The sequence below is a fragment of the Botrytis sinoallii genome (genome assembly GCF_014898435.1).
Source record: "Botrytis sinoallii strain Bc 23 chromosome Unknown BSIN_039, whole genome shotgun sequence".
Lineage (NCBI taxonomy): Eukaryota > Fungi > Ascomycota > Leotiomycetes > Helotiales > Sclerotiniaceae > Botrytis > Botrytis sinoallii.
Genome location: NW_024066066.1, coordinates 212639 through 238136, shown reverse-complemented (window position 1 = coordinate 238136; position 25498 = coordinate 212639). Strand labels below are relative to the sequence as shown.

At 36.3% G+C, this 25498-nt stretch overlaps 5 protein-coding genes across 5 annotated transcripts; 3 read left to right on the top strand and 2 right to left on the bottom strand.

Moving 5' to 3' along the window:
* Nucleotides 1-645: 645 nt before the first annotated feature.
* Nucleotides 646-1660, top strand: EAF02_012078 (uncharacterized protein; the record flags this gene model as incomplete). Its single annotated transcript, XM_038908126.1, has 3 exons — nt 646-808; nt 858-1579; nt 1631-1660. 3 exons carry the CDS (start codon nt 646-648, stop codon nt 1658-1660), a joined length of 915 nt encoding a protein of 304 aa, XP_038752146.1.
* A 453-nt stretch (nt 1661-2113) lies between these two features.
* On the top strand, nt 2114-3068 carry EAF02_012077 (uncharacterized protein). The gene is made up of 2 exons (XM_038908125.1): nt 2114-2249; nt 2353-3068. Exons 1-2 carry the CDS (start codon nt 2242-2244, stop codon nt 2960-2962), a joined length of 618 nt encoding a protein of 205 aa, XP_038752145.1. The 5' UTR covers nt 2114-2241; the 3' UTR covers nt 2963-3068.
* A 124-nt stretch (nt 3069-3192) lies between these two features.
* On the bottom strand, nt 3193-4585 carry EAF02_012076 (uncharacterized protein; the record flags this gene model as incomplete). Its single annotated transcript, XM_038908124.1, has 5 exons — nt 3193-3399; nt 3449-3941; nt 3990-4081; nt 4131-4225; nt 4285-4585. The coding sequence occupies 5 exons, from the start codon at nt 4583-4585 to the stop codon at nt 3193-3195; spliced, it is 1188 nt and encodes a 395-aa protein (XP_038752144.1).
* Nucleotides 4586-6584: 1999 nt separating this feature from the next.
* On the top strand, nt 6585-11720 carry EAF02_012075 (uncharacterized protein; the record flags this gene model as incomplete). The annotated part of the gene is made up of 2 exons (XM_038908123.1): nt 6585-6656; nt 7233-11720. 2 exons carry the CDS (start codon nt 6585-6587, stop codon nt 11718-11720), a joined length of 4560 nt encoding a protein of 1519 aa, XP_038752143.1.
* An 835-nt stretch (nt 11721-12555) lies between these two features.
* EAF02_012074 (uncharacterized protein) lies at nt 12556-13395 on the bottom strand (the record flags this gene model as incomplete). Its single annotated transcript, XM_038908122.1, has 1 exon — nt 12556-13395. The coding sequence occupies one exon, from the start codon at nt 13393-13395 to the stop codon at nt 12556-12558; it is 840 nt and encodes a 279-aa protein (XP_038752142.1).
* Nucleotides 13396-25498: the final 12103 nt, after the last annotated feature.

Below are 25498 nucleotides of genomic sequence, written 5' to 3'. Positions count from 1 at the left end.
TCATTAGGTATGCATCACTTAAAAACAGGTGTTGACTTTTGATTTCCTTGGCTATAATTTTCTATGGCTGTCAATGTCCCAATACACGTGATGATGATTAGGTATTGAGTTATAAAAGTATGGATACAGAGCCAGTATTATATAGAACTGAAGGTTGAAGTGATTAATGACTAGAACTTCCAGAAGATGACGTCGTTGTTCGGTGGTTTAATGAATAAAGATGTGGAAAGTTTCTACCACAATATCCGTTCCCATTCATGACATCGAAGTTGCTAACTATGACCCCTGGTTTAGGCCTTTGTATAATAGCATCGATCCATACTAAAGCAGGTACAAAATATATCAATACGTACCTAAGATGCTAGTCTAGTCTAGTTTGTTTAGCTGGCGAGGCCTAGCTGATCTCATGGGATAAGATAAGATAAGATCTCGGCAGAACACATCACCGACTTTTTATGGGCCAGCCGGGAAGTCATTATCCTCGGCTTGCTTTCTCCATCAATTGCGATAGTTATCAGAAAATACACCGCGCACGAATTGTTTTATTAGTTGGCGTTTAGTGTAAATAAGTTTTACCATAGATTTGCCCTTTTCTCTTATATATCAGCATGCAAAGATCGTAGCTTGAAAATAGCACAATCTGAAATGTCTTTCTCTCGTCAAATTTTACAGCCTCGAGCTGGTATATACAGAGCTGTAACTCGCAGTTCAGGACTTGTACAATGTCGTAGAACAGCGTTCAGGAGCTCATCTCCTTTGAATTCTTCTCGAACATTTACCGCAGCTCGTCGATTATGCAATGCCGAAAGTGAGTTCTTCCCAATACCCCTCTCCGAGCTCTAGCTAACCTCACAAAGCTACTATTCCCCCGCCTCCACCTCCACAACCCTCATTACTCTTACGAACTCTCACTTTCTTTGGAATCGCTATTGTCTTCACATCTGTAGGCTTCTCAATAGCTGCATATCCAGCCTTCAAAGCCGCCAATGCCATACTTGATCCCCCATCTGATGAGGAGTCCCTTAAATTATACACACCAACCGATGCGAAATCTATAGAAGTCGAAGCCTATATAAATAATCATCCAATCGTGAAGGAGCTACGAAGCCGACCCGAATTCACAGAATCAAGGCCACATATGAAAATCCCAGAATCACAGCGAGGACATAATCTTACAGGCGGAACATTGATGGGCCCGGGACGTGTTCAAGTACCACCATATGTATGGACTGAAGCAGGCGGGAAATCTCTTGTATCAATCTCATACCTAGGAGAAGATCTTTGTGGACATCCGAAGATCATACATGGAGGATTTCTAGCCACGATGTTAGACGAGGGACTAGCACGCTGTTGTTTTGGTGCATTACCGAATAAGATTGGTATGACGGCTACTTTGACAGTCAATTATAAAGCTCCAACACCAGCGGGAACCTTTGTAGTGTTGAGGGCGGAGACTACGAAAGTTGAGGGCAGAAAGGCTTGGGTGGAAGGAAGAATTGAGACTTTAGTTGGGGAAGGAGAGAAACCAAAAGTCTTGTGTGAGGCAAATGCATTGTTTATTGAACCCAGACAGGCTAAGGTAAGTTTTACAGCTAAGATGATTTAATGATTGATGCTAATTGACTATCAGATGATGGCTAGAATATACCCGGTCTCATAGAATGTTATAGAGGACGTCTCCTTCGTCGAAGGTCGGAGGGGACCAACTTTATCAAGTACAGAGAAAGAATGCGCATTCAGTGTTCTAGACGTATATATGATTAGACAAGAAGCGCGAGGTCTAGATTTTACTTGTAGATTTACCTAGCAACCTTGCTTATACAGAAAGATATTAGACTCATGGCCTTATTTTATATCAGTACCAACTTCCAATCTCCAAACTTCCATATCTTGCACGAAACTGTTTATCTCCCCAGCGTCTAGCCATATCAGCATGTAACAAATGCAGGAGATAAATTACTTCCCCTGAAAGATGCTCGCAAAACAATTCCCACGTGATCCTGAATTCCCCACCATTCAGAAACATATTACGCGTTTGCCAACTTTATGTGTAGTGCGGGGCAGATTTTATAGTGCATCAGTAGCGGGTTAATAAGGGGAGACATTCGGCTTGATAACGATGGCAGTCCATTGAATTTCGATTGCGTGATTGCGTGATTGCTCTTTCTCTTTATTTCTTTAATACCTAGTCACAACTTTTTCCAAAAAAATACTCTCAATTTTCTCATACAAATCTTCAAAATGTCTACGTATGTTCTCCCTGTTTGCGCTTAATCTTTTAATTTTATCCTTACCCTGAGTTCCAATGGGAAGCAGAATTAACCAAAGATAAATAATACTAACCCCCCTCAGAAATATCACTTGGCACCCCTCACTCACCCGCGCTGAGCGCACCACCCTTCGCAAACAACGCGGCTTCACAATCTGGTTTACCGGGCTTTCTGCCTCTGGAAAATCCACCATTGCCACAGCTCTCGAGCAACACCTACTCCATCTCGGACATGCCGCATATCGTCTCGACGGCGACAATGTCCGCTTTGGACTCAACAAAGATCTCGGATTCGACGAGAAGTCCCGCAACGAAAACATTCGTCGTATTGCCGAAGTCGCAAAGTTGTTCGCAGATAGTTGTACCATCGCTTTAACATCGTTTATCTCTCCTTACAAGGCAGATCGAGCTGTTGCGAGGGAATTGCATGAAAAGGCCGCCAATGGGGATGACGCTATTCCTTTCATTGAGGTTTTCATCGATATTCCTGTTGAGGAGGCAGAGAAGAGAGATCCAAAGGGATTGTACAAGAAGGCTAGAGCGGGTGAGATCAAGGATTTCACTGGTATCAGTGCGCCATATGAGGAGCCCGAGAAGGCAGAGATTCATCTAAGGACGGATAAGCTGAGTGTGGAGGAGTGTGTGCAGAAGATTGTGGAATATTTGGAGAAGGAGAAGTTGTTGAAATTGTAGATTTAGATACCTTGGGAGAGACAATTCGAGCGATTGAAAAGGATTATTTCATCAAAAATGCTAGACATTATAGAATTCAATGAATAAAATATTGATCGATCTGAAAACAATTGCTTTGTTGATATCTCTTACTACGATACAATAATACAAATGCATGCTTCAACAAATATGTCCCCGTTGCCATGCGCCAACTTTCAATCGCCATATTCTCATAATCCCTCCAATACTATCTATATGATTTCGAATTCGTAATAGACATAGGCCGTGTACTCGTTGCCTTCTCCTCCACCAACGCCCGCTGCAGCTATTTCGGACGATAATGCCGAATCATCTTTCAAAGCCTTTCCTTTCTTGTCTCGACCGAAGGCATTACCTCCGAGGTACCCATATGTCGAATCGAGTGCCGCTTTCGCTTTCTTGGCTCCTTTGGGGTTTGACTGGAAAGAATTAGTAAAACTTGACAAAACTTGGGCTCAATGCGCATACCTTAACCAAACCACAGACGAAATCCAGGGGTAATCCATATCTCAGGACTGTCTCAACAAACACTCTCAAAGTTAAGGCATGTATCCATATCATAACAGCTTCACTCCAACCAGTTCTACCAAGTCTTAGAGCTTCACCCCATACCTTGCGCTCATCCTTCTCTACTTTCTCGGCCTCTTTTCTTTCCACCTCCTTTCCACCCTCTACGTATTTGTAATCACGAGGTGTCCATTTATTCTCTCTACATTTGTGTTGGAAATCTGCGCTGTGCTTTTTGAATGTTGTGACCGCAAATAATGTGAACTCATCGTCATGGGTCACTTCCACGGAGGATCTTGGGACAACCATGGGCGATATGGTTTCATAAGTCTTGAGGAAATCCTTCTTGACGTTGGTTGGAACCACGACAAGGTGAGTTTCGAGGTATTCAGAGTCTTGTACCAGTAATTTGGGATCGACGACTGGAGTAAGGGATTTCGTAGAAAGATTTCCCCTTCGCATTGTTAGCCTTTTGCCTTATTCTCAGATGCCGAGCTCTTACGTTTGTTTCCGTTGTAAAGTTGTAAGATTCGTCTTGACTTGGTTATATTGGTTCATTTTGCCCTTAACATCATTATCGATACTAACGAGTTCCTATATCTCATCAGCAATGCTTCAACTCTCCTTGTAAAACAATAACAACCTTTTGTAACGAATCGATTAACTCAGCGAGTGGTTTGTCGGCACGATATTTGACTTTGTTCCATGAGAAAGTACGTAGGTATTGATCCGCGGGTTCTATAATCAATCTATTAGCCCATAATCGTAATCACAAGCTCGCAAATCATCAGACTCACTGTCATTTACAGTCTTCTGTTGTTCAATCTTGCTCTCATCTCCTTCCAATAAATTGCGAAGAGATTCCCCAACTTTTGCTACAACACCTTGACAAGCGCTTTCCAACTTCGCGAGATCATCTGCTTGCCCAACCAATGCATCTAGTGTACCGATTTTGAATTCAGGGATCTTGAATGGTATCGTAGTTCCATTATCGGCGGAGATTGTGGACCGGAGAGCTGTTAAAGCTTCTTCTTTGTCGCTGGATTGAGAGATCGACGTTGGTAAAGATACCAATATGTATTTCGTAGGAACAGACATGGTTGGAACTTCCGAGAGATTGCTACTCGATAGAAGTGGTAGGTGGTATTGGAGAGAATGGGATCAAGAGAAACCCAGTTGCGCTCCAGTTGAATAACACGAATGTATTACCTCGTCGTCGTGGAGTTTCTTGGATTGTTGTAAGTTGCCTCTTCATGCTAGGGATTTGGGAGCTTCGAGCTTGCTGTGAGATTGAGGAAGGGCCGTGCACGATAAACTAGGGAGCTGCGGACAACCTCATTCCCATCTCACCACCAAGACCACATGCTTCACTCACCAAAAGTTACTCGCTGGGAATGTTTGATTTAAACACTTTTGGCTGATGTACTTGATGGAACAAATCATTTTTATATCTGCGCTTCATGTAGCCATGTGTCTGAATGTTCTCAATGAATTTTAAAATTCACTTCCTTCCCAACCTCCTCCTGTTTTCACTTCTCAAGTAGTATGCTTCGAGATAATGCAGTCACGCAAACAAGCGAATGGCCACGGAGCGAATTATCTGGAGAATCTCCTAAGACATCTTTGTGTACCATAATTACTTCAAATTTATGACATTTACCGGCTGTACTTTTCCAAAAATGCTATAAAAGTTAAGCAACTTGCCCTTCACATGAGATTCGAGATCTCACAATGATGAAGAGAAGTATTCGTGTAGAATAATTGTACATCAATCGTTCTTTGACGACCTCATTTTCCCCCTTTGCTATGCTGGTAGCCTGCAGAGAGCTCGATGGTAACTCGGATTTGAGCTCTAAAAATGTAGCTTTCTGCATTGATGTGCCTACTCCAGGACAATATCAAATGATCGAGACTTCTAGATCGTGGCTACTAAGTTCTTGTGGCTTTTCTTTTGCATTGTTGAATAGAAGAATGTCTAAACTTTCAGCCAAACCATGGATGTTCATGAAGCATGATGGATGTATTGAATTCTTGTCCTGCGTTTTTTTCCCCCATACACTTCATCATACTTTCGATACTGATGGTTCGACATGATAAAAGTGGATCAGAACAGCAGTAAAGGATGTAGTGCATCAACCCTTTGTTACCCAGCATGCAGTGGGACCTAGATTCCCTTAGATAATTCGAGCTTTCATAGCTACTTGTCACCATTGTTAGTCGAATAGCATTGTGCGATTAAGGGTTAGCCCCTTGCAATGTGCAGTGTGTGTGATAAGATGTGCTCTCCATTTATTCTTCAAGTGCTTCCTCATTTGCGAATGATGATTCAAAGATCCCCTATCCATTCATCTTTCACATCGGGCGTATCGAACTGGAAAGTTTCCGTGAGATTGCTATATTTCCAATAATGCATCGTTAAGATCATCGAAAGCATACCAAAGTTCCGCGCATGAGGGCGAGAATACCACACGTTTGCTTTGCTCCGCATTGTCGCTGTGGCTGCCAGTGCTTTGTGAATCGATTCTTGGGCATTGCGGCAGATAGAAGGGTTTTCAAATTAATATGTATCGTTAATGAAAGGTTCCACAGGCTCGCTAGATAGTGTTGATAATATAGTAACTATGATTGATAGGGCTGCGAAAAGAAATGGACAAACGCCACTAGAGGGTGATTCATATTGCCGGAGGGGAGCAAGACGATAATCCACTGTCGCGAGAATTAGCTTCACCTGTTTAAAGAGCAAACACAGCTTGAAGAACAGGTCGGACATTTCGTTGTTGTCGTTGCTCGATGGGAATAGGAATAGGAATGGCTATCAATGTACTCCTCATCTTGAAGTGACTTGCGCTGTTGTCGGGGCTTTTTCAATAGATGCTGGCTACTTGACGAAAGGACATAGATATCAAATACATAAGATAAGGAGGATCACATTCGGAGTAGCTGAGCCGTTGAGAAATGTTTAGTTCAAGTCAACCTATACAGCAGCCATCTCGAATTCCAAAGTCAATCTAGAGTAAAACTGTATGGCTAGCTTGAAGTCAAGTGGAATAGTTTATGCTGTACACTATATACTGTTTCACGGTAATGCCATTGGGGAATGTTAAAGTTCAAACATGGAACGGTAGTGTTCAACATGAAACTAGATAGGGCTGACCATTCCTCGAAACTTGTGAGATTCAATGTACCCGGTAGCCTTGGAGCCAGACTAAATATACACAGCGTGTATGTTCCATCGACTTCATGTCCATATGCCATCGATCAACTGGCTGAACCAATGCTGTATTACGAGGACCGCACCGAACATCTTTAGTTTCATGGAATAGCTACGGCAGCATTTCTTTTATGGCAGCCATTTGTGCCATTCAACCGTAAACAGTCAGTACGGTATTGTATCAAGTCTATACATTTTAGCGTCTTTGGAGACTTGGAACGATTGCTCTATCCTACTACTTAAGTATTCTTCTGCTCCATCCTAATCCCCTTTAACTTTGTCTTGACACAGTACTTTACGAAAGCAAAGTAATCACAAAGCAATTACAACTGCAACTTTCACGCAGTTCCATTTCCCAATACAGATAATATCTCGAATCGATCATCGACTTCCCATTTACAGTTAATCTTCTTCTTCTAGTATCATCTAATTGCCGGTATCTTCCAATCACATACATTTGCACGGAATATCCACCACTTTACCACACATCAATTTAACCTTGCACATTGTGCTTACCACAACCATGGGTTTCAGAAAGTCTTTCGCTCGGTCGCTCACGCTTTCTCCATCAAGGACAAGAAGGTTGCGAACCAGCAAAACACCAAGAAGCCTAGGAAGCTCACCAAGAGCCGATATCCTACCAAGACTACCAATTCCACCAATAGTAGAGTCAAGAATCTGGTTCACTTCTTGACCGGTAGCAGATCTGGAAGACATTCCACTGGTAAGCAGATACCTGAAATTCAAGCATCCATGATACCAGATACTAACATGAACTCACCAGAATCGGCACCCAAACCAGAAACACTTGTTGGTTCCTCAAATCCTTCCTCAACAGGAAATCACACAGTCGAGACATTTGAGCAAGTCCCAGATCATGCTGGCTCAGAGAATGCGAATAGCTATCACATTGAAGATGGAATTACAGGCGCTTCATCTGCACAGAATGTCTTGCCAGTGTTGATGGCGGTTATTGGTGGCAACCAGTTCATTGAGGACGTGGAAGTTGCAAATGTTGCTGCGCTTCCATTGGAACCACCCACTCCTGCAATCAAGCCGGTTCTTGACGGCGACTTGAATGATATCAATAATCAATCAGTTGAGGTAGTAGAAGCTGCTGGTCCTGCTATCGTTGTCAATAATGATTTTGTTGATAGCCAAGGTAAGCCACTCAGAATTTACATCCCTTGTGAGAAGACAAATACTGATGTTCAATTTCCCAATACAGATCCAACAGTTGAGATTTTGATTAATGGAGCAGATTGCGTGGAGCTTGCTGCTTCCGTATTCAATGAAAACACGGAGGATAATACTTTGGCCGTGGCAACAACTGAATTGTCTATCGATGTTCCAGAAGTTTTCCATTTGGCCTTCGCATCATTGGCTACACCAGATGAAGATGATAATTTAAAGGTGGTAGTAGAAGTATCCGAAGAAGAAGTAACCGAACCAATCGGAAGCGATATCTCAACTCCTGCTTCGATCCAAATCCCCTCGGCTGAGCTTTCACAGATTTTTGAAGCCGAATTACAATCATCTGAGGAATCCATCAGTAGCATCGATGGTTCTGCCATCCAGGATGAATCAATCACTTCAAATGAGGAAATTGTCTTGGTCTCGGAGGAAAATCCTGTTACGTTCCCAGACCATATTGGTGGGTACCATTTGAGTGGTTTGTTCGCCGAAGATACCACAATTCCATACAGGGCACGCAGCTTCTGTGGTAGGTTGTTCACTACTCCTCAGCCAGATGAACGAGCATTAAACGGGGATGAAGATACTGAAGATGTGGTCCGTCAACCACTCAATTCAGCACCTGGAAACCTAGTTTCGCCGGACTCGCATTATCCAACGGGGAGACGTGCCAGTCTAACACCTTCTGATGCGGAGAATGAGTCAATGTTCAATGATCCTAACAATTACATTTATCATGATGACTCTGACATGTACATTGAGCCTAAAATCAATATATATCCCTCTGTTTTTGCGGAGCCTGCCGTTCCGATGGTTGCTGCACCAATTGGTTTCCCTGCGGAAAACATTTCTCTTCAAACTTCGACACCAAAGATTATTTACGCTCATGTTGATGGTCCAGCCCCTCCGGGCTCTGTATCTGGACCACTGTCGCCAAGCGAACCAGACTCAGTGGAACAAGGACTCTTCATGTTGGAGCTTAAGGGGCAGTTGTCGTTGGAGCTTGCGAAGCAAGAAATATTTCTATCAGAGCTTCGAAACACTTTCCCTGTCGAGGAGAATAGTTCTGATGTAGTCGATGAACAAGCTGAGGAGGTTATTGTACCTCAGAAAGTCCACCAACCGGGTGAAACTCACGCGGAAGAAATTGTACGCATGTACCGAATTCCACGCTACAGTCAATTCAGATCAGTCTTTCCTCTTCCTGGTTTCACCATTCCTTGGGGTCCCCACAATCCGATTCCAACCAGAATAGATGATTTCAGAGGTAACGACCCTTGGCTCCCAACACCATGGACCGATCCAGATGCGTACCACCAACTAAACGGCATTCAGAGGCGCTGGGTTCAGTTGGAGGTACGTTATCAGACAAGATTATTCTGGTTAGGCATGAACTTCAAAGCAGCAGTCCATCTTGAAGAAAATCCAGCGGACAAGCTGTACGCTTTCAATAATTTCTGTGGGTGGTATGGATGCCAGGCCGAAAAATGTAAACATACTCGAGTCGACGGACGTCTATATTTCTTTGATCTTGATAGCTACTACATTTCGTGGAAGAACCTTCGGGATGAGCAATTGTTACTTGACAACGAGCCAATTAGCGACTACGCTGCTCATGAGCCTGAGATTGATGCAAATACTCTTGAGCAGACAGCGCTTCATGAGCAAGAAGCCCGTGTGCAACAAGCCCAAGAACAAGAGGTTTCTCTAGTGGAACCTGCCGATGATCGTTACGCTGATCTCAATTCATCGTTACAGTTTGCCCAATCGGTAAAAGCAGCCAGAAGAGAAATGCTGAGCCTTATGGATTCTGGGGTTGCGGTGGCGAAAGTGAACTCCGTCATCATCCAAGAGGTTCTGGCTCGCAATGAAGCTCAGCATGTGGAGTCAAGACCAACACAAGTTCCAAATGCTCACTTTGGTCTCGCGATGATCAATGTACAAGCCCAACCAAAGCAATCTCGATGGGCTCAAGTGTTTGAAGCACAAGAGAAAGATAGTTGCTCCAAATCAGAGGTATCACAGGATGTATTTTCAAATACTTCTGAAAACCCTGTTCCAGTTGGCAATTTTGGTTTGACGATGGTTGATTTCCCTGTCGAACCAAAGAAATCTCGCTTTGCAGAGTTCTTCCCCGTGCAGCCTAAATCTGAGCAAGAAACACAAGACTTGGTTGCAGAGGATACCTCTAGAGATCCTGCTCCAGAGGTTCACTTTGTTTTACAGATGATTGAGATGTCTGTCCAACCAAGAAAGTCTCGATTTGCATCGCTCTTTGGAGCGCAAACATCGACTGAGCAAGGTATCGCTCCGGCCCTAACATCCGATAGTAAAGATTCCAAGGAAACACTCGATTCTCTCCATGGTAGCAACAGCAATGACTTGTCTACTCGTGATACCAGTATTGAACCACCGCAGAAGTCAAACATCAATCTAGAGGCAAACGCTGTGTCGGAGATTGATGTTGCATACGAGGAAGAAGAAGGTGATCTGTATAGTGCATCACCACTAAGAGGACCATCTCTAGCTCCAACTGCGCCAAATCAGTTCATGGATGGCTCCCTTGCCTCAAGGCATCAAGGTAATTTGCAACTGTCCGATGACCAGGGATCTTTGCTTGATGATCATGTCGAGAAAGTCGGTGGCTTCGTCATCGAAGATACAATGGAAGGCCCCGGTGACGATTCAGTCTTTGTTTTTGGAAAAGTTGAATTTCCTATCGAATCACCTCACGAAGAATCAAGCGAGATGCTTGATGGGGAACCATGGATACTCATCGAGATTGAGGATTGCTCTAGAGATATTGAATTTGAGGAAGTCCCAGAAGGAGTCGAACTTCCAGAAGACTTCTACGAGGAAGGATGGCCACTCGATGAACGCGAAGAACATTATCTGACACAGGCCATCAGAGAGGGATTGCAAGAAGAGCGTTTTGCAGTCATTGAGATTGTCAATGACTCTGAGTACTATGCCAATGCTCCTGATTCTGGATGGGAATCTCCGGAGGATAGTGATACCACTGAGTCCAGTTCCGATGATTCTGATGATTCTGATGAAAATGGCGGCGACACCGAGTCCGACACTGAATCTCGGGAGTCGGATAAAAATAGCGATCCTGCTGAAACCAAAGCCCTGGGATCAAATGAAAAAGACAATGACCCTAAGTCCAAAGTCCAGCAATTAGCCAAGACTGATGAGGGCACTGAACCCAAGTATCAATTCAGTCGCATTCCTGTCCAAGCCCAACCCGCTGTCTCTGTACTAGCTCTGGCTTTCCAAAAACCCACCGTCGCAGAGGTTGGATACCATGACAATACGCCTCTAGGTTTTACCAACAATCCAGACGCTTTTATCGACAGTGAGCCCCTTCCAATCCTGCAAAAAGAGGCAAACATGGTGCACTCTTCCAACATCATCCGACAGATTGACCTCGCGAGAGATGAGCTGATCAACCGCTGGATGAACAATGAAGATCACTATGATCCCGATGGACCAACTTGCACATACGTCCTGAAGGAAGGAGAACAATTTGGTGAGAGGATCTGTGAGGACATGCCTCAAGTATTGGCTCTGCGGATTCAAGATGCCGAGAACAAGCTCTGGGCTAGCGGTGCAACATTTGCAAAGATAGGACTTGCTGAGAAATCGAACGGTCCCAAGAGAAAGATGACCTCCGATTTGGACTTTGCTCTTCCTGGCCAACTCAACAATCGCTGGAAGCCAGAATTCGTCGCGAAGTGTATCAAAAATCTAGACATCACAAAAGCTTCTCTTTTCCTTGGTGAAAACGTTCTTTCTGATTTTGATGAGAATAAATCAACATTCTAAGTTGCCTGTTCATCATCAAAATCTTCGGCACTGTTCCTTTCGCCACGGGACAATGTCTCCTAATGGTTCTTCTGTCTCTCTTCTGCGTCTTTCTGGTGTAAACGACCACCTCTTCGCTTTCTTCTTCTTTTCTGCAGCATTCATCTATAACAAGCCGTGTCTCCTTTCAGCACTTCTCATCGCATGATACTACAGTATTTGGGTTATCGGGATATCTTGGGAACCGCATTGCATAGGGCATTCGGTCTGGATGGGATTGCATGATTGGCAAGGGTTTTGGGTTTGGCATTTTCTGGGATAGCATGGTATGGCATGGTGTGGAGTTTACATAGATTTTGCATGAGAGAGAATTATGAGATATTAATATGGCACGGAGTATGGCACGGTTTTGTTCTGGTTTGAAACGGAAATACCCATGTTTATACATAGAGTTTACAGTTTTAGGATACCTATTCCTTTTGGAGTTTTTGGTTTAATCTCCAGATACCCAGTTTTTGCATAGCAACAAGCAATTCAGAAATTATGGCTCCGAATGCAACTTTTCGTGGTGATTTTGTACATCTTCTCGTGTTATGGTTGTGAATTTCTTCTGAGATGTTGTAATACAACGATGATGCGATGGGTACATCCATAAGCGATATCAATAACGAGATTGTTTATTCAATCCGCCTGCTTCCGTTCCTCTATTTTCTCCCATTCCGTATGTACCGCCGATTTCCTATCACATATACCGTGCGTGGATATTCTCAAGCGAGGATGCCAACCCTCCTCTCCTTTAGATTATATGTCCAAAACTCACCAAACAAACCTTCGTAATAAACCCAAGCCACATACTTTACTTTCCGAAAGCAAAAGGGCAACCGGGAGTTCTCTCCTTCTCCAATTTCTCTTCCGTGCCCCTCATCTCATCTACATCCTCCCCTCGTTTCCTATCCGGCCCCACCTCCTCAAATCTATACCCCTCTGTGAACCAATCGCCCCTCTTCTCATCCGGTACAAATCCACCCATCGCCCTCGTAACCAAAGCTATTGGTCCCCAACGATTCCAGAAACCCGGGAGTTGATAATACGGATGCACGAGATAATCGTTACTATGATACCTCCCATCTACCCCCTTATCGTCCGAATCCGAGACTTGTCTAACTCTCATCCATTCTGGTCTTGGGAGTGATAGGTAGCGGAGAAATAATTGACGAGTGCGTAGTATAGAGATAGTGAGTAATTCATTGAGGCGCGAAGTTTTTGGATAGATCATTGCGGAGCGAAGAAGAGGACCCATAAGAACCCCAACTGCATCTCTCGCAAAGGGTAGTAGTGCCTTTGGGACCAGAAACAACAGAAGCGGAACCAATTCATCAGCCGTTTTCTTGTTATACTCATTCGGAACCATGAATTCCCTCTCATAACCCTCGGCCCACTTCTTGATATCCTCGAAAAATTCAATTCCGTCTCTCCATTCATTGAAACAACGAAGATCATGATAAGAAATACCCATCGCGTCACCAATCCCTTTCCAGAACGTAGCAATTGCACAAATCTCCATCTCATTCAGTGTTCTCCACTCCCAATCCCCAATCCAACTAATTGGTTCCGTAATGAAAACGCTCAATGTATAGAGCAAATCATCATTCGAAATCTTCCCCGCTTTTTGATATCCCGAATGCAAATAATTCATTCTCGAAATCGCTTTTAAAACTCTCGGGTGAAGGGGATGATGAGAAGAGAATTCTGTAATCAACACTGTTGTATCCGCATAACGTTTACTCGCTGTTTCCTTGGAACTGAACTATTTTGTGTCGACGAGGAGTTTGGAGATTGTAGGGATACCGTAGGTTTTAAAGAGAGCGAATTGAAGACTGGTCACGTAGAAACGGGGGAATTCTAATTCGCCTATGTGACCGATGATTGCTTGCGCATCCGTATTTGTCATGTTTTTCAATGATTCTCGGGTTTTGTAGCCGAATTTTTTAATCATCGAGTCTTGTCTCGAAAGGCGAAGGAAGTGGACTGTGAGGAGATATGTAGAGATGATGAAGAGCACGGTGGTTTTAAAGAGAGCTCCTACAAATGGTGGGGGGGGGGGAAGTAGACGATAGGGGCGTCAGTGGTACTGTGGTATTGATAGACATGATGAGAGGTATCAGAGGAGTGAAGTAAAGAGGTGTAAATTTTGTGTTGATAGTTGAGATGTTGACATAGATATGAGATCACTATCTCGGAGAATTTCTATCCCTTTGTTTGATAAACGAGGAAACAAACTAGGTCCCCATTCACATTCGAGCTTGACGGCAGTGATAACTCAATAACTAATTGAATATGAAGTATCAACAAAAGAGTTGAAAATTTCCGACCACAAGAAGTAGAATGACGAACGTGAGAGGTCTTCAGATAAAATAAGACGGCCACGTTAACGTTATCATGGATTAACCGATTTCCCCACTATGTGCATGTCCCTACTACATGCACAACTTTGAAAATATCAACATTATAGCTTCAAATATTGATGATATGCTTTTAGAAGCTTGTATAAAACTTGTATTAGATTATTTGAAAGGGGTTTAAGCTTTTAAATATATCTAGATAGCTAATTTCTTTAAAATTAATCGATCCATGCTTTTTCGGTGGTATAGAGGTAAAATTATCTCGAGAAAACAATTCCTTTCTGATACAAAACAAGTGCTTTCTAATAATCAGGAGGAGATTTTAGTTGATCAAATCAACAAGCTGATATAGAGATCTATCCTTTCTACAAGCTGTATAATCAGAAACCTTATAGAAGAGATTCTAGACAGAGAGATGGGAAAAAACTAGACTAGCAATTTTGTCAAAAAGTATTTAATATATCTTAAAAGTTGATATTTCTATTATATTAATAATTTGTATATGAAAATTGATAATATTATTATATTTGATTACTTTTATAATCTGATTTGAGCTATTTTTTATTATTATTGATTTTTATTATCTAAAACGCTTTTACTAATACCCTTCTTTTTTTAATTAGCACATTGTGCACTGCCGCAAAGTCCTCGCGACCTACGAAACCTGGCCCCCAGATATCAGGCCCAAATACCTACCCCGCAATTGGGCGGCTCAAGAACGACTACTGAAACAGCTAATGCACATACCAGCCAAGTTCGCTGAATTTATTGCTATAATAGATTTCTACAGGAGCATATGCCCTAGAACGCTATCAGAAGAATAGAAAGAGGAAATGGAAATGGACTGACCGATCCGGGTGAACACAAATATAGAATAGGAGGCGACCGATATAGCAAGGCTATAAAGAATAAAATCGATATATACAATACACTATATTTGTCACGGGTTCACTAGCGTAGTATATTAGCGTAGTGGATGCTTAGTTATCTTTGCTATTATATAGCAAAGTTATATTGTACCACTTTCAACCTCTTTGTAGAATATTATATATCCAATCTAGTACCTATCCTTTATATCGTGATAGTATATTCTATCTTTTTAAAGGTCCCATTGCTATATGTCAATAGCAATTCGATCTTGATAATAATACTCTGATAGAAACTTTGTTTTTATTCTTGTTTTTGTCCTTGTTTTCGTTTTTGTCCTTATCTTTGTTTTCGTTTTTATCTTTGTTTTCGCCTTTAAAATAACAAATATACTTGGTTTGTTGTTTATAGAAAATAGAGTTCAAATATTTGATAATCTTAAAACAAATATTCAAACTATTTTTACTAAATAATAATAACTTGTAAATAAATTTTCAAATATCTTCGACCCCGATCTTCAAAATCCAGTGCTTAATCTTTTTGAAAATGAATAATTATATTTATACTATTTATATAATATTATTAATAATTTATTAGAATTACTTTATAACATATAAATTAAAATGGATATAGATCTGAATAATGAGTATACAGCCCTGGCTGATATATAAATCTATTTATAAATCTAGATATAATTGAATATAATATTACAAAACTAGTTTTCCCAACTATTGCAAAACACATCAGCTTAGACTCTCAATTTATTTGTTAACATTTGATAACAAATCTCCAAAAACCTGAAAATCTTTAAAGAAAAAAAGACTAGTATAATAACACAACAAAACAAGTATCTAGCTTGGAAATAAGGATTACAAATCTGCTAAATATTTGATACTATTATATTTGATATTGAAAAGAAGAAACTTTTATATATAGTCTCCCTTATCAGAGAACATGTATACCAAAAACAATTAAAAGATATTAACAACATTTTATAAAATAACTCGATCTATACAACCATCAATTCATTCCTCAAAAAGCTTGATAGCCTTTATATTACAATTGACTTTGAGCAGGAAACAGTGATTCAATTCGATAAACTCAAGATACTGGAGAAATAGGTCTTTACAATATTCTATATATAATTAAAATATTTAGATAATTAATATTACAAGTTTGATTAAAAAATAATTCTTGTTTTAAAACAAAAAGTTTTTGAAGAATTAAAACTTATAGTTTGTATAAACTCAAGCCTCTATATACTAGATAATATCGAAGGGTAGAAAAAGAAATTCACAATTTGGAACCAGAATTGTTGGGAAAATAATCATTATAATATAGGTCCATCAAAAAACAACTATAATCAATCTTGATTCAATATAACCCCTTTTACACTTGTCACCACTTTATATAATGATTCTATAAAACTCGATATAATCAAATTCCAAAATAAGATACAATAACGCAAAAAGGAGTATTATCTTAATCTTTGCTATTACTATAAGAAATTAGATTATTCTGTTTGGAATTGCAATATAAAAAAACAAGTTGATATATAGCAAATGGCTAGAGGATATAATACAAGATCTCTAAAAGGAGTGTCAAAATACAGTCGCAGTAATACCGGAAGAGGAAACCAATAATTTGGTTGAAACGGACAATATCGAAGCAATAGTAATTACAATCAGAATGATTTTCGGGAATATAGTTATTAACAATAGCTCTACACGCGATAACAGCTTAATATAATCCATAGCTATATCGAGAATGATTCTTTAGTATTCTCGGAAAGTATCTTTAATATCTTTTTATATAATAGTATAATATCACTATTACTATCTAACAGTATATACGAGTTTCCGGGAAATGTATCATCTCTGTAATAAGTCAGTTGTAAAGATTATCAAAAAACAAGAAATGAATAAGATATACTATAGATAATATTGAGCTATTACAATTCAGCTCTATAAATAGCAAATCTCTACTTGTTCAAACTACTATATTTCTAACATACACTTTCGGGTTTAACCCTCTCTACTCTATATCTTACTATACGCACTTCGTATAGTAAGCGGGAACGAGTCCCCAGTATTAGTTTTCACTTACCCTATTGTTAAAATTCCTAATTTTGTACTTTAAAAGTTATCCGCTAGACCATTTGGCCTAGCCGTCCTATATAGTCATAGACTGAAGGTGGACGTTAATTAAATCAATCAATCAATAACATACACTTTCCCCTTTAATATGACCAATCTGATTGATAGCGGGTATTCCAATAAAGCATTCGCTGACCAATCATTTGTTAATTAATATAAAATTCATACTCAACTCTTATCCTATCGCCAATAGCTTTATTTAGTTAATAGCAATATAGTAAATATTATTATGGAATATTTTACTATACCTATAGCAATAGGATTACATTTAGAAATCTGGATATTCTTTATTACAAAACTCTCTCTTAATACACCAGTCATTTTTGACTTGCTATGATTACAACGCTATAACCCGTATATAGATTGAGCGAATATAATACTTTCTTTTACTTCTCGATACTATGCAACACAGTGTTGTTGCAAGGGGAGCTTGTGCCCTCAAGCACCTATAATTAAATCGATCCAGCAACAACCTGATAATACCTCAACTCTTCAAAATATTAATCCAAAGACCAAAAGGGTCTTGGATATGTTACCGCTATCAAAGGTCGTCTCCCAAAAAGCGTATAAAATGAAAGATTATCGATCACTATATATAGAGAACAATGACAAACTTGATAATGATTATGGATTTGAAAATGCTAATACAGAATAAGATATGTCTATTAAAACAACACTTACCTCTAATACAAACCACTATTGTATAAGGGTCTGTAATAGGAATACAGATATACAAGTACAGATAATACAAAACCAGCCAAAGATATACTTAGTAGTAGTAAATAAGATCGCAGAACAAAAACAAAGAAAACCAAACCTAGCAAGGGAATCATTATTACCCCTTTCAATATCATTATCAACAATTCGAGAATACAAAACAAGCCCAAATATAAAGAACATTCGATAGTTATATGCTTCGAGCTTTATTTCTTTTTATCAACAAAATAATGTTCATATAATACGAATCATCTGGAACGAGTTAGATCAGACTATAGTACCTAAATATAAGCTTGATTATATCTCTATAGATAATTTTGCCAAAATAAGCAAAGTTATAAAGATATACTTTAGGAATGTGATAGTCTGATAGAAACACTTTCTATAATACTATCATATTTATATAACTTTGTTTGAGATTGTTATAAACCAGTTTACCTACAAAGAATCTTTAAGATTAATATATCAAAGTTTTTAGTAGGAAAACTAGATCTTAGTAATAAAGAGATATAAAACATACTTTCTAATTGACTTTGAGACAAATTACCAGCTTTCCTTCCTCGAAACGCTGAGGTACTATTACTACAATGAACTTGGGATTACAGAATCGAATTAATACTAGGCAAAAAACCATCTTATTTCAAAAACCGGCCACTATCATTATTAGAACTCGAGATAATTCGGAAATAGATTGATAACAATCTCTTTAAAGGATTTATTTGGGAATCAAGATCTCGCAATACAGCACTATTCTTTTTAATAGCAAAGCTAGAAGGTGGAGTTTGTATTTGTTAAGACTATCAAGGATTAAATAATGTTATAATAAAGAACTACTACTTTCTACCTATTATACAAAAGACTTTTAATATATTATATAATACTAAGGTTTACTCCAAACTGGATATTATCACTGCTTTCAATAAACTATATATCACAGAAAGAGATAAATGGAAAACAGCTTTCATTATACATTTTGGGTTGTTTGAATCCCTTATTATGCCCTTTGGGTTATACAATACGCTAGCATCTTTCCAGCATTATATCAACCATATGCTTTTCAATGAACTCGACAAATACTGTACAGTATACCTTAATGATATTCTTATTTATTCTAGTAATAAAACGGAATACAGGGAGTATATGCGAACAATTGTCCAAAAACTCGCTGATACAGGTTTACAGATCGATATTAGTAAATGTGAATTCGAGATAATATCTATACAGTATCTAGGCCTGATTATCACCACAAACAATATCAAAATGGACACCAATAAAGTCAAAGCGATTATATCTTGAAAACAATCCCTTTCGATAAAAGACCTATAGTGTTTTCTAGGATTTGTTAATTTCTACCAACGATTCATAAAAAACTTCTTGAAGATTTGTTATCCTTTGAACAACTTGTTATACAAGAATATCTCCTGAATATAGGATCAAACACATAAGAATACTTTTGAAATATTAAAATAGATTTTTATAACTATATCTGTCCTTATATATTTTGATCATAACAAACATATAATTTTAGAAACTAATATTTTGAATTGGGTCTTTAGGAAAATGCTTTTTTAATACAACAATAAGAATGTTTTGCAACCAATAGTCTACTTCTCATCGAAATATTTAGCAATAAAATATAATTATGAAATCTATAATAAAAAGCTTCTAGTAATAATCAAGTTAATAAAAGAATAACGATCTGAACTTCAAAGCTTATAATAAAAGTTCGAGGTTCTTACAGATTATAAGAACTTAGAATATTTTACTACAATAAAGACCTTCAATCAATAACAAGTTAGATAATCCGAGTTTTTATCCTAATACAACTTCCGTATTGTATATAAACCAGATACTAAAGCTATTCATCCAAATACCTTGAGCCGCAAGCGGGAAGATAGACCAGATCTTTTGAATCCTGATAATGAGTAGCTAAAAAACAGAAAAAGAATAGTCTTATTAATACAAAGGTTCGATATTGATCTGTACAAAGAATTGATAAAAAAAATAACACTAGCATCTATGGATTTGATAATATCTATAGAAAATAAGTCTATCAATAAATTGATTAATAATGCCTATACGAAATCCAATATGGCACAACAATTGTTAGCAGCAATTAGAAATCCGTATATACGAAAATGGCCAGCAGAATTCCGAAAGATTATGAGAATCGCTATACAGGACTATAAAGTATTCAATAATAGAATATATTATCGTAACAAGCTTTGGATACCACCTAATGATAAGCTAAAAGTGTGACGATTCAGTCCCTTTCAGGTTCCTTTCTCAGTCACTTAGCTTCTAGGACCTTAGCCTAGCACGTGACTCATTGGTGTATATAGTCCGGAGCCCTTATAGTTCTCTTCTTATTCTTTTCTTTTTTCTTTAGTTTTAAATTCTAAGGTAAAATTAAATCCTTTTATGATAGTTCTTTATATTATCTAAAATTCATTTATACAAACCTTTGTTGGTGATGGTATACCAAATAATATCTTACTTTTTCCTAGATTATCTAAGTATTGATATTGCGTGGACTAGAAGAATCTATATCAGAAGATAAGGAAACATTTCTGAAGAATAATTAATCAACAACAATTCCCTAATTTTTATATCAATTCTTCAAGAAGATCAAAAAGAATTGCAAAGAAGTGTACCCAAGTTTCTCCTCACAATTCCAAAGAATCTAGTACAATTATAGTTTTTCAAAGTAAAGGATTATTGTGTATTTCTCCTTTTTAAACAGAAACTAGCCCTTTCATTTCAATCTCAAATCAATTTACTATCCTTAATGATAACGAAAAAGATTCGGATTCCTTTATTCCTAAAATAATTATACTATAAAAAGATAAAGAATTAGATAAAGAAAAGCCTCCTATTTAGATTAATAATCTTTTTAATCTTATCACTTAGCAAAATGCTATTATTGCTAAATTGAAATTGGAAATCAATAATATTTGTATCTCTTACCTTTCTAAAAATAACTCTCGAAATCGATTTCTTACTTTTCAGAAAACTTTATATCAATCAGTCCTTGATACAATCGAACCTATGGATTCTATAGAAGTTATTATACACCCTTTACACAAAAAGGATACTCATCTTGTTTCTGATTCAATCTTTTTTTAACAATCTACATTTGATAAGCAAGATATAACTTTCTTTACTCCCTATAAAATAAAGAAGATCCTTTATCTTACAGAAAAACTTTCGGATAGTAAAGTCTTAAAGCCCAAACTATAGAAATATCTAATTAAATATAATCTGGAACAATATATATATGTTTTTACTAGTGAAAGGCAATGTAGGATTTATATTATTACTAATACCAAAAGTATAGCTTATAATTACTTGCAGTTCCTACTCCTTGATCCCTTTTTCGAATATAACGTACAAGGATTAATTAAAACCACTATACAAGTTATTATTGATCTGGCTAAGCAACAAATAGTATTAAATCAATATAAAACATTGAGATAAGGTGCAAATCAGCTATTTTGGGAATTCTATTAAAAATTTCGATAATTAGCTAATATTGCCGGAATTCAAGATAGCTCTACTCTTCTCAATGGCTTTTGAAATCGAATTAATATTAGATTAGTATATACTTGTGTTACGGAGTTCGCTAGTTTTCGAAGTGTTAATAATTATGCAGCTTTTCTTTAAATTTATAATATGAATTATCAATCTATTAAAACTAGGAAATATATAACCACATTGGCTACCTGATCGAATCCTACTAGTAATTGTATGACTGCTTTATAATAGTTATACTCTATATCTAAAACTAATCAAGAGATCCTATAATATTTTGTAAATATTGTTCCACCTTGTTTATTATCAAATCACTAATCCAATATAGTTTCTATTTCGAATAATTCTTATTATAATTCCCAATCTTGGAAATCTAATAGTCTAGCGAGAAATTCGATTTCAGTTCAATCCGATTCCCGAATTCAAAAGATTATTGGTACTAATGAATTTTTTGATAAATCTATCGGTAATCCTTTTGATATTTAACAGTTAGTAGATTTTGCCTAGAAAAAAGAAGTAATAAATACAAAGTCTCTAAAAGACGAATTCTAGAAAAAGTCTTTCTTCTAGAATATCTGAGAGATATAAGATACCTTGATTTATAAAAGTTAATAGAAGGTTCTTATATGATTATTCCTTACACAATTTCAAAGCAAGAAATTGCTTTTCAAATTCAAGCCTTTATTGATTTCGAAGCCAATAGCTATGTATTTATTAACAAAACCTTTCTACAATAAATCTCCTTGGTATTCATTATTTTTGTTGTTAAACTACCCATTTCGATACCTGTCAAAGGGTATAATGGCATTACAGGTAAACAAATTACTTATTACATTTGTTTTACACTTACGATTGATAAATGTATTTAATTATATATTCCTTTTCTGATTATTACTCTTTAAAACAATGGTATTATTCTAGGATAATAATGGTTAGCTAAGCATTCCCTTCTTTTTGATTGCAAGAAACAGAAATTGCTTTGGCTTTGTTCTTATCCTCCAACTCTTTCTTTCGCTTTTAATCGTATTTTCTCTTAGAAAGACCTTAAACCTAAGCCTCTAGATTCAGCAATACAATTAGACACTGAACAAAAAGATCGAAAGTTAGATTAATATTGGAGAAGATGAAAATCCCTTATTCTTAATAATATACATTATTCTTTAAACCTAATTTTATAAATTAATTCTAATTATGAAATCATTCTTTTGAATAATTCAATAGAATCCAATATATTCCCTAATATTCAAATATTAGAAGTTCCTTTTTAAAAAAGCTTCAAAGTCTTGAAACCTTTAAAAGAGAATTTCGAAAAGATTTTAAAGGAGATATCCTTGATTCTGACTATTATTAACAATACTTTCAAGAAATCAATAATCAGAAGTATCAAGTGAATAAACGAAATTCTGAAGGATTTATTATACAAAATCTTAAAGGATAATTTATCTATATCTATACCTTATAAAAGATACTTTTCTATTCTGTATTCTTTAGATAGTTCTAAAGCGCTTAATCGAATTGCTTTTATTACAGGCCCTGTATTCCATTTGATCTGTATATACCGACAAAACAATGAATTATTCATTAGCTTTTTTTATGAAATTAGTGAATTAATTGATTAATGCTTTGAAAAGGAAAAATCAATCAAATTAGTTAATATTATATTGTAAGATCTTTGTTTTAGCCTATTGTAATGCTGTACAGCTGTATACTCGTTACTAGTCTTATTATCTGCGCTGAACGCAGAACCTTCTATTCTATCAGAATATGAAGATTATACCGATATATTCTCGAAAGTCGAATTGGATATACTATTACTACATTGATTATACGATTATAAGATTACTCTTAAAGATAATGGTGAAAAAGCTTTTAAATATAGTTCTCTTTATAAAATGTCTTTTAAAGAATTCGAAATAGTTAAGAAGTATATTATTGATAATCTTTATAAAGGCTTTATTGAATCTAGTCAAGCCTTATTTGCAGCCTTTATTTTTTTTGTGAGAAAAGTAAATGGAAGTTTTTAACTCTATATTGATTTTTGTGTACTGAATTTATTTATTTAAAAGAATTAATACTCTTTTTTTTTAATTAACAAAATCCTTGGTTACCTTACTAACACTAAGATTTTCATCAAACTCAATATCCGTTAGGCATTTTATTAAATTAGAATAAATCCTTAATCCAAAGAATATACAATTTTCTATATGCGTTATAGAGTTTATAAATGCTATGTTCTTTTTTTTGATCTAATCAATAGTCCTGCTATTTATTAATGTTATATGAATAATATTCTTTTCAATTATCTTAATGATTTCTGTATAGTTTATTTGAACAATATCTTGATTTACTCTTTAGATCCTTTGGAACATCAGATTCATATGAAAAAGATCTTATAATACTTAAAAGATATTAATCTTTAAGCCAATCTAAAGAAAAGCGAATTTAGTATTACTTGTATTAAATATCTTGACTTTATAATCTTTATAGAAGGAGTTGAAATAGATTTTGAAAAAGTTGTTGTTATATATAATTAGGTGTATTTAATTACAATTAAAGAAATCCAGTTCTTTTTAGGATTTTATAATTTCTATTGCCGATTTATATACAACTTTGGTATATTAATTAAACCTTTAATCAATCTAACCAAAAATAATGTCCCCTTTTGATTTGATGATAATTATATATATACTTTTAATGCTTTTAAGGATTCTTTTATCTCCTCTTTTATTCTATAGTATTATCAATAAACCTTGAATATATACTGGAAATAAATGCCTCAAATAGAATAATAACAAATATTCTCTTACAAAAGTATAGTAAAAACTAACTACTTATAGAATTCTATTCGAAAACTATAGCTCCTACTGAATTTAATTATAAAGTCCATAATAAAGAGATATTCTCTATTATAAAGTCCTTTAAATATTGATATATTAAACTCACTAATATATTATACCAGATTTGTGTCTATATCGACCACAAAGCATTAGTCTATTTTATAACTATAAAAGTCTTAAACTTTTGGTAAGCACGATAGACCAAACTCCTAGCGGATTATAATTTTGTAATATACTATTATTCAGAAAAAGACAATTCATTAGCCGATACTCTTACCCATTATACTAATAAACTTGATAACCAAAATCAAAAGAAAAGTTGTAATACTATTAGCAATTCTTAAAAAATAATCAAATCGATCCTTTTATCCTAGTTCGCAAACTTCAACCAAATCTTGTTGAAAAAGCTTTTATCCAAATTCTAGATCTAATTCCGATTTTCCCAGCTTTATGGATTATTGATTATATTCTATTTGCTAATTGCTATACTCCTTTTTTAAAAGCCTTATGGAAATAAGTATAGAAAAATAATAATTACTTTAGTCTTGAAGATAAACTACTATTATATAAAGACAAACTAGTGATTTCTAATATAAATAATCTTTGCATTCTCTTAATCCAAGAAGCCCATAATAATATTTCTATTATACATTTAGGTATTCAAAAAACCCTAAAGTTATTAACTGATTACTATTATTGATAAGGAATCTCTTAAATAATAATTCAATACTATTGAAATTGCAATACTTGTTATAGAATAAATATCTCCTAAAACAAAACCTCTGGCTTACTATACCCATTGCCAATATCAAGCTGACCCTGAGAATATATTACTATAGATTATTATAACTTTAATAAAAACAAATATAAATATAACAATATATTTATTATTATCAATCGATTTAGTAAACAAGCTATCTTTATTCCTTGCAAAAAGATGATCAATTCAATTATAGTAATCAAATTATATATTTATTATATTTATTACTATTTTGGTTTTTCTTTTTTATAATATTCAATTATAGATTCTAATTTATATCAAGTTTTTGGAAAGAATTTCAAAAGATTCTAGATACTAATATTAGCTATTCAATTATAGATTATTCTCAAACTGATAAATAAATTGAGATTTATAATCAGTACCTTCAAAAGAGATTTCAACCCTTCATTTTCTATTATCAAGATAATTGATCAAAGCTCTTATTAATGATAGATTACACATAACTTATCTTACCTTACAATTCTCTTGGTAATATTTTTCCATTTGAAATTATATACAACTATCCCCT